The sequence below is a fragment of the Condylura cristata genome, unplaced genomic scaffold, assembly GCF_000260355.1.
Source record: "Condylura cristata isolate star-nosed mole 26May11 unplaced genomic scaffold, ConCri1.0 scaffold00009, whole genome shotgun sequence".
Lineage (NCBI taxonomy): Eukaryota > Metazoa > Chordata > Mammalia > Eulipotyphla > Talpidae > Condylura > Condylura cristata.
This window is the reverse complement of record NW_004567110.1, coordinates 27,327,657-27,336,456: the sequence shown is the minus strand read 5'-3', so window position 1 is coordinate 27,336,456 and position 8,800 is coordinate 27,327,657. Positions and strand designations below refer to the sequence as shown.

At 36.0% G+C, this 8,800-nt stretch overlaps 1 protein-coding gene across 3 annotated transcripts in view; it reads left to right on the top strand.

The window, feature by feature from the left end:
* VPS13B (vacuolar protein sorting 13 homolog B (yeast)) overlaps window positions 1-8,800 on the top strand; it is a 561,763-nt gene that overhangs the window by 14,880 nt on the left and 538,083 nt on the right. For all 3 annotated transcript variants that reach the window (XM_004679695.2, XM_004679696.2, XM_012722965.1), the window contains exon 4: window positions 1,231-1,351. In XM_004679695.2, the coding sequence (XP_004679752.1) occupies window positions 1,231-1,351 (121 nt within the window). The remainder of the gene's footprint in view (window positions 1-1,230; window positions 1,352-8,800) is intronic.

Genomic DNA, 8,800 nt, shown 5'->3' with positions numbered 1-8,800 from the left:
CACCTCGGGGCAGGCGGGAATTGAACTCAGGCGGAAGTGGCTTTAGCTTCTCAGCGCTGTGCTTCAACCCGCTGCGCCACCAGCGCAGGGGGTAAGTACATTACCTTACTTTTAAACTTGTTCATACCTGTAGATATTGGGCTGCTTCTTTCCTCTTAAACATTGTGTCCTCTAACTTTATTTGAACTAATTATCATTCCTTGTGCTACACAACTGTTACACTGTTCTAAATTTGCTTATTTCCCCCCTGTTTAGCCTTCAATCTTAACCTGTGTTCCTATTACTTAAAACAAAAACAAACAAAAAATGCTATAGAACTAATTATTCTTTTTAATAGGTTCTAAAATCCTTGAGGATCAGTATTGTATTTAGTTTGTCTTTGTAAAACCAAAAATAATCTTATAAAGCATTCTATAACTATCTGTTGAATCAAGGCAGGAAAAGAATGGTCATTGTATTATAAATGATGGAATAGATTTCAAAAATATATATTGATCTGTTAAAGTTTAAGTATTTTTCTATATCAAAGCCTAACTGAATCTCATTTATAATCTGAATAATAATAATTTAGTAAACATTGTTTAATAGGATACAAAGGACTCTGTGTCTGATTATGATTATCCATTAAATGAGTTCGGCTGCTTATACTGCCTGCCTGTGACTGTGAGGGTGCCTCTTTTTCTTCTCCTTTTCTGAATATATCTGTCCATTTAAAGTGTTAAAAAAATGATTAGGAAGAAAGTTTGGATTTTTATTTAATTTGAAAAGTAGTGAAGTCTTAATATATAAACAGTGAATAAAAAGAGAATGTCCTTATATTTTTCCCTTTCAGAATGGAAAATGGTTAAAAACTTCCTTGATCAGCACTTTCTACCCACTTAATATCTGTGCAAGTGTCCTTTATTCTTGTCCCCCTTTTAATAAATCTATTGTTTTGAATTTAAAAATAAAAAACAACTTTCATGAAAGTCTTCTTTTGCTAACATCAATATACAATAATTCTTTTGAGATTATCAAGCTTTCTGTTTTGATACCAAGTAAAGAAGAGTTTGTGTTTTTAAACTGCTTGTTATTTTTTAAATACTATTTGAGAATGCACATTGTGGAAGTTGGTTATAAGTTTTCTAGAACTAAAAAATTAAATTGAGTATCAAATTTGTCGACACCAATCGACAAATGTTTTACTAAGTCCTGAATGTTGATAGATGTTTTTCTTTAAAATAAAAACAGGATGACCATGAAAGCTGTGGTTCTAATTCTACCAACCATAGTACTACTGAGAACACAAAAGTATCAGTGAAGCCACGAAGAATTCAGCAAACTGCTCCTACAGATCCTGATTTACCACCAGGTAACATATAAGAGATTGATAAAGCCAGATATCACTTTTTTTTTTAAAGATTTATTTATTTATTCATACAGAACTGGGGTACAGGCCAGAGATGCAGAGGGTGAGAGGATTCACCATAGACAGAGTGGGGAGCAGAACAGGCAGATCGACGAAATACACTGCTGAGGGGAGCAATGGGCGGGTCAGGAGAGGTCTGCCACGCCATGTGAATCTCCTCCAGGGCAGGCGGGGATCGAACTCATGAGGAAGTGGCTTTAGCTTCTTTGTGCTGTGCCCTAACCCGCTGCGCCACCAGGGAGGGCCCAGATATCACTTTTTATTGATCATGTTGTAGATCTTTGTATAAAATACACTTTCAGTATTTTTAGTGTCATAAAATATGGACTTTGTGAATGTGCATTTGCTGCATGTCTTCAGTACAGATTGAGTACAGAGCCTTAAAGAATGACTTTCATTTAAATTTTGATGCTGTTTTGTAGATGATTTTTCCTTGAGTTTTTCTTCTGACTTCTTTTCCAATTAATCAGTTACAACTTTAATTTCCCATGCTTTGTTCCTCCTTGTCTTCTCTGGTGGTGTAGGGGGTTAAAGCACAGCACTATGAAGCTATCTGCAGCCACTGCAGCATGGTTCAATACCCAGCTAAGGAGGCGACTCACATGGCATGGCAGACCTCACCTGCCCTGCCTATTGTTCCCCTTAGTGTATTTTGGTCAATCCCCTGTTATGTTCCCCTCTGTCTCTGATGAATCCACTCATCCCCCACACTTTTGACCTGTACACTAATTCTTGTATGCATACATAAATAAGTCTTTAAAACAATCGAGAAACAACACTAGATTATTTTGAGTTTTTAGAAACTAGAAAATAATCACTAACAGGATCACAAATTTTTGTAATTAGTAGAGACCATCATCTTTTCTTTTTGTGAAATTGTAAATAATAGTTCCCTTCTAAGTATTTAATAAATGGAGGATCAATGATGTTACACATGAGCTCTGTGATCAATGTATAATGCTCCCCTCCTTTTTTTTAAACATGAGTTACCTCTCAGTCACTTCTTTTTTCATTTTCTCAGTCACTTCTTTTTCACTGAGTTTTAGTTGGTATTGGAATATGTGTGTTTTTTGACTTCAAAGGCTTGTAGGCTTTCTGCTTGTTTTAACCTGGTTAATTTTTTGACAGTGTAAGGGCACCATTACCTCACTTTCAAGAGGCTGGAGTTAGGTATACCACCTCCAAGCCCTTCTGCTATATATTGTAAGTTGCATTTTAATTGTTACATACTGTTCAGAATGCTACCATTTAGGCCTCAGAAGTAATCCTTTAGACTTTAGGATAGATTCATTATTATAAGGTGTAAAATGTTCCAGAATAAATTTTATTTCTAAAATTTTCAGTTCCGCTGAGAATAATTTGGTAGTTTTGGATTGTTCTAACTTTTCTCCTTATACTTTGGAGAAAATTCAACTAAACTGTAGCATGTTGTTTATTAAATCGAGAATCCCCCTATTCTTTCAGATATCTTACTGTGTTTACCCTCAAACTTTCCTTTGCCAATGCATTATTTAGAATTCTGCCCATTGATATGGCAAAAAATAACTAGTTTTAAGTATAACCCTTGAATCTTGCTATATTTTTTTTCTTCTATAAAATAACTTGTTTTGGAAAAAAATTTAAAGTTTTGACAGGGACCAGTTTCACAGATAAAAATCTTCTTTGAGCTAATCTGCATGTACTCAAAACGGGTTCCAAACTTTTTTTTTTAAAGATTTATTTATTTGTGCATACAGAACTGGGGTACAGGCCAGAGACTCAGGGTCGGTGAGAGGCTTCACCAGAGACAACGTGGGGAACAGAACAGGCAGATGGACGAAGTACACTGCTGAGGGGAGCAGCGGGCAGGTCAGGAGAGGTCTGCCACGCCATGTGGTCTCCTTCGGGGCAGGCGGGAATCGAACTCATGCGGAAGCGGCTTTAGCTTCTCAGTGCTGTGCTTTAACCCGCTGCGCCAGCAGGGAGGGCCAGGTTCCAAACTTCTAATGATTTTTTAAAAAGCCTGTTTTAGATTATCTAGAATTGGGAGAATTACCCTGATTTTAGCAGCATTAGACATAAAAACAAATACAACCATAAAAGATCCTTTTTCAACTGGCGTAAAGCAAAGCTGTACTCTGTGTGAACTAGTTGAGGTAGCTTTGGATTAACATGTACTTTTCTAATAGGAAGACTTGTGTCCTCTCTTATGCTGACATAAATCACAGTTAAGGAGTTTTTTTAAGGAAGTAACTTATTGTATAATTACTGTGTAGTAGAGCAGTTAAACTTAATCTTGTCAAAGGGGAAAAAAGGAATCCAGTTGGATAATGGTAAATTGATTTAAAGTTTAACTCATGGTTGCCTCATTTCTGGCCACTATAATCCTTTCCGAGAACCACATTAACATTCTCTTGCGGTAGAGATGAGCTCCCGCACTTTACATTTTTTTTTGAGATTCATTTATATATGCATAAAGCTGGGGTACAGGCCAGAGGTGCAGGGGTGGTGAGAGTATTCACCAGAGACAGTGGGGATCAGCACAGGCAGATCAAAGAGCACTCTGCTGAGGGGAGTAGCGGGTGGGTCAGGAGAGGTCTGCCATGCCATGTGGATCACCTCAGGGTCAGGCTGGGATCGAACTCATGCTGAAGCAGCTGCGGCTTTTTAGTGTTGTGCTTTAACCCGCTGAGCCACCAGGGAGGGCGGCAGTTTACATTTTTTAAGATAAATGTATTTCCTCAAGGATCTGTGGTTACAATTCCAGCGTTTGAACACTTAAGTAGATTCAGGTATGTTTTTTAAGAGTAACTTTGGTGTTGTCAGTAATGTGTTTTACACCCTTGAAGGATGGCTGTTCTCCATAGGAAAAGCAATTGAATCAGTATCTGGTATCATTTTGCAATTTCTGTTCTTGTTGTCTAGAGTAGTCTTTATCAGATTATGAATCCTAATCAAGTCTTGCGTTCTGAAAGCAATTTAATGGGTCATGGCAGACACCTAAAAAATATTTGGCACAGAGGGCCCTCCCTGGTGGCGCAGCGGGTTTTAAAGCACAGCACTAAGAAGCTAAAGCTGCTTTAGCATGAGTTGGATCCCTGCCCCAGAGGTGTGGCAGACTTCTCCTGGCCCGCCCTCTGCTCCTGTCAGCAGTGTACTTCATCAGTAGGCCTGTTCTGCTCCCAACTGTGACTCTGGTGAATCTTCTCACCACCCTACACCTCTGGCCTGTACCCCAGTTCTGCAAGCATAAATGAATAAATCTAAAAAAAAAATATGGCACAGAACAGAAAGCCTGATAGAATATAGCATGTAGCAAAGATTAGTAATATTTTAAGAAACTTGTGCAAAAAATATTCTTCCTGGGAAAGAGGGAGAGATGTCAAAAGATTTTGAATCTAAATGATCTGAAACATACGCATTTTCTTTCAGTTAATGATGTATGGCCTCTAGACTTTGAGCTACTATTACAAGCAGTTTTGAATTGTAGGCTTAGCATATCTAATAAGATACTCTACCTACTTTTTTAGAGAAGTTGAAGATGTTTCATTTATGTGTATATCCATACATTCAGTATGTTCTCTGAACATTTATCTCTGTGAAGTGAGCCTGTTTCTAAGTTAGATACCTGGCTTATTCACCTCTGTATTTGCTGAAGAGTATACTTTTTGACTCCTATTTTTGATGTAAGGGTTTTAAAAGACACTGTTCTTTAATTTATTCAGGGCTCCTTAATTGATGTGTTCTTTTCCTTATTAAATAATCACTCATTAAAAATAAATTCTCTGATGGGAAGCACGAAGACACATTTTGTACTCATTTGCATACCTTCTACTTTGTTTTGTTTGTAATTATTTTTTTTCTTTTTCCCTCTTATTCATGATATGTGTGTGTATATATGTATATGGTGTACATATACATATTTTAATGGAAATATTTTTGTATATACTGAAGATAATGTTGCCTACAGGGTCAGAAGTTAGGACTTCATCACCTTTGATTTTTTTTTTTTTAAAGATTTATTTATTTGTCCATTCAGAACTGGGATACAGGCCAGAGGCTCAGGGGCAGTGAGAGGCTTCACCAGAGACAGAGTGGGGAGCAGAACAGGCAGATCTACGAAGTACACTGCTGAGGGGAGCAGTGGGCGGGTCAGGAGAGGTCTGCCACGCCATGTGGTCACCTCCGGGGCAGGCGGGAATCGATCTCATGTGAAGTGGCTTTGGCTTCTTAGTGCTGTGCTTTAACCCGCTGCGCCACCAGGGAGGGCCCATCACCTTTGATTTTTTATCAAATTACAGAGATATCAGCAAATTGTTTCTATGAGGGAGAGTTATTAAATATTTTAGACTTTGCAGGTCATAGATTTTTCTGTCTCAGTTGCAGTCTTCGCACACAGTATGAAATCCACCATAAGCAATAAACAAAGGTATCTATGTTTCAGTGAAACTTTATGTACAGAAACAGATGTCAAAGGTCTTATTTTGCCAGCTCTTATTCTGACAGTGTCTGATTCATAATAGGAATTTAGTTACTTCTTGCACTTACAAAAACTGAAATTTCAGGTTTCGATGATCAGAGTCATAGTATAATTAAAATGTGAGAAGCTGCTCCTTTAATTTTCTGGTCTAATTTGTCTTTATTGGGATATGGGCCCTTGGAATTTTTTGGGAAAGCACATTTAAAATTTACATAGGACTTCAAGGTATTCACTTAACCTGGTGAAGTCCACCTGATTTCCCGGGTAACATCTAGCCCAATTTTGTGGATGACAATAGAAAAATGAGATAATTTGAGGAGAGAGATTACTAATGTGTTTACTCAAAAATATCTTTTCTTCAGAAAATATTGAATATAAAATAGAATACATGGTTTGTGTGTGTGTGTGTGTGTGTGTGTGTGTGTGAGAGAGAGAGAGAGAGAGAGAGAGACAGAGAGACAGAGACAGACAGAGACATGCTTGCCATCTTTGGCAATTAGGGCTTGTTTCCTGAGAACTACTGGTAAGAATCTAATAGTTGGAGTGTATGTCAGAAGTGTAGGAATATTTGTAATATCAACTGTTCATGAACCTGAGTAAAAAATGGAATTGTATTATCACAGACAGTAGCACTTTCTTTTGTCTGTGGAAGAGCACAAGAATTTAATGCATATCTAATCACTATTCCATCTGAAACATCTAAGAATAAAGAACACCTGGCTGCAAGTGAAGAAAAAAAAGCAAAATTTATTTCACATTTTCTATTTTTATATTTTTTTTGGGGGGGGGGGAGGAGGTCTTCTTTTCACATCTTATGTTAACTTTTTCCTGGGAACTTTTTAAAAAATAACAGTGACAAATTGTTCAGGTTGGGTTGGTGTTCACTGATGGATATGTTCACCACTAAATTTCAGGGGATTAACATTACACAAGAGTTATGTTTTCTTTAGGTACTGGTCCAAAAACAGTATTGTATTAGGATCCCAGGCTCCTTCATTTTGAAGCTTTACTATACACTATGCGTCCAGACCTATCTACTTCTTAGTACCTCCAGGCTGGAAATGACACATATTCTGCTCAAACTTCTTTAAGGAAAACTATTTGCATTGGCATTATGTATGGCTCACAAGTTATAGCTCAGTGATAGTTGTACATTCTGGAAGGAGAAGCACAAAATATTGCTGGATGGCTATTCATTTCTGCTGTAAAGATATACTTATCAGTCTGTTGGTACTTTGATGAATAGGTTATGCTTAAAACTATGACTTTGTCAATAACCTCCACAGTGTCGAATATATAATTTTTTAGAGGTGAGAGCTTTTATTTCATTCTAATTAAATTGAATTTCTAAATAAGACATAGTGGGGGTACACATTTCAATTCCCTATCTCTTTATTGTTGTGCAAATAAAGAGTGTTCTATTACAGCTCTTAAAAATATTTTTCTTTCAAGAATTAGCCTGTTTATTATAGAATATTTTGTTATACCATGAGCTATTGATAACACCAAAACAAAGCAGAAGCTATAAGGAAGCACAAGTAGTATTTTTTGAATACTAATAAGAGGGAATGGTTATGTCAGGTGTATCTAACTTCCAAAACTGAGGCAAGAAAGATTGAAAATGAAAGGATGGGAAATGACAAGTCGAATACTAACTAAAAGAAGATCTGTATTTGTGGAATAAAATCAGACAAAACTGTCAAAAAACATTAATGGACATAGTAATCGATATTCTAAATAATAAAAAGTACAGTTATATAAAATGTAATGACTTTGTATCCAACTAGCCAACTAGCTTTGACATGTAATAGAACTAGCAAGACAAAAAAAATCACTGAATGGGTCTTTGAATATCAAAATTAATGAGATTGTTTTAATAGACAGATGTAACTTTAACTGTTTGAGTGTAAGTTGCTTATATGATGCTGTATTACCCTTATAATTACACCAAAATCTTGATGAAGATGATTTTAGTCATTGCAACCACTTTATTAATCATGGAATTTCTAATTTTAAGTAGTTTGGCTGTCCACTGACCACTTGGGTAGGTTGGCTACAGTTACTTCCTCTTTGTTACCAAAATTCTTTGGTAATCTCATTTAAAATCACAGGGAAAAAATACAGTATAACTAATAGTCTCTGGAATTTTCTGAGTTTAATAGAGGAGGTAGATAAGAAAATTGCAGTAATAACAATCTAAATACATGTGGACAGTCTGAATATTCATGTACAGGTGAGGGACACTGAAGGATAGAAGAGAAGGGACATTCATATTGGGCCTTAACAGAATGGTGAAAGAATAAACCAAAAAAGGATGTGAGCAAAGTTAATGGAAGTTTGTTTTTACCCTCTGGAGGAGTGGGGTTTATTGGTATAGAGAGTTGGATAATGATTCTTCAAAAATTATCTGAGACCATCTTATGGGGAATTACCTAGTGTTTGGAATTACCTGGTATTTTCAGATTCTTGTAGAATAGGCCTGGATTGCTCTTAAATCATTGAAACAGATTTACTGCTAGGAAATATCTAAATATGAGGGCTAAGAGCTATTAATCTGCTGTTTGCACTCTTCTGTAGCTTACTTAGATCTTAGTGATTATGAGGGATTAAAGAGAAAGTATATTTATTCCACTGATAATACTTTCACATTGCATTTAAGAAAACAAGTAATCTTGTAAAGATGTAGTTGTTCTCAGATATTTGGTCCTTTTACTTTAATAGGCTTATTTATCTTAATTTATATGTGAGTTTTATAAAGAGAACCTCAGGGAAAATACTAAAAAAGGTAATATTGTTCTGTCAATTAAAATACATTTACAGTACTATGTTTCATTACTCTTCATTATACATTTTTTCCATTTCTACTTTTGAGAGTTTACATTTTGTTTTGAAGACATAAAAACCTATGAACTTTTAAGTTTTTTTTTTTTTTT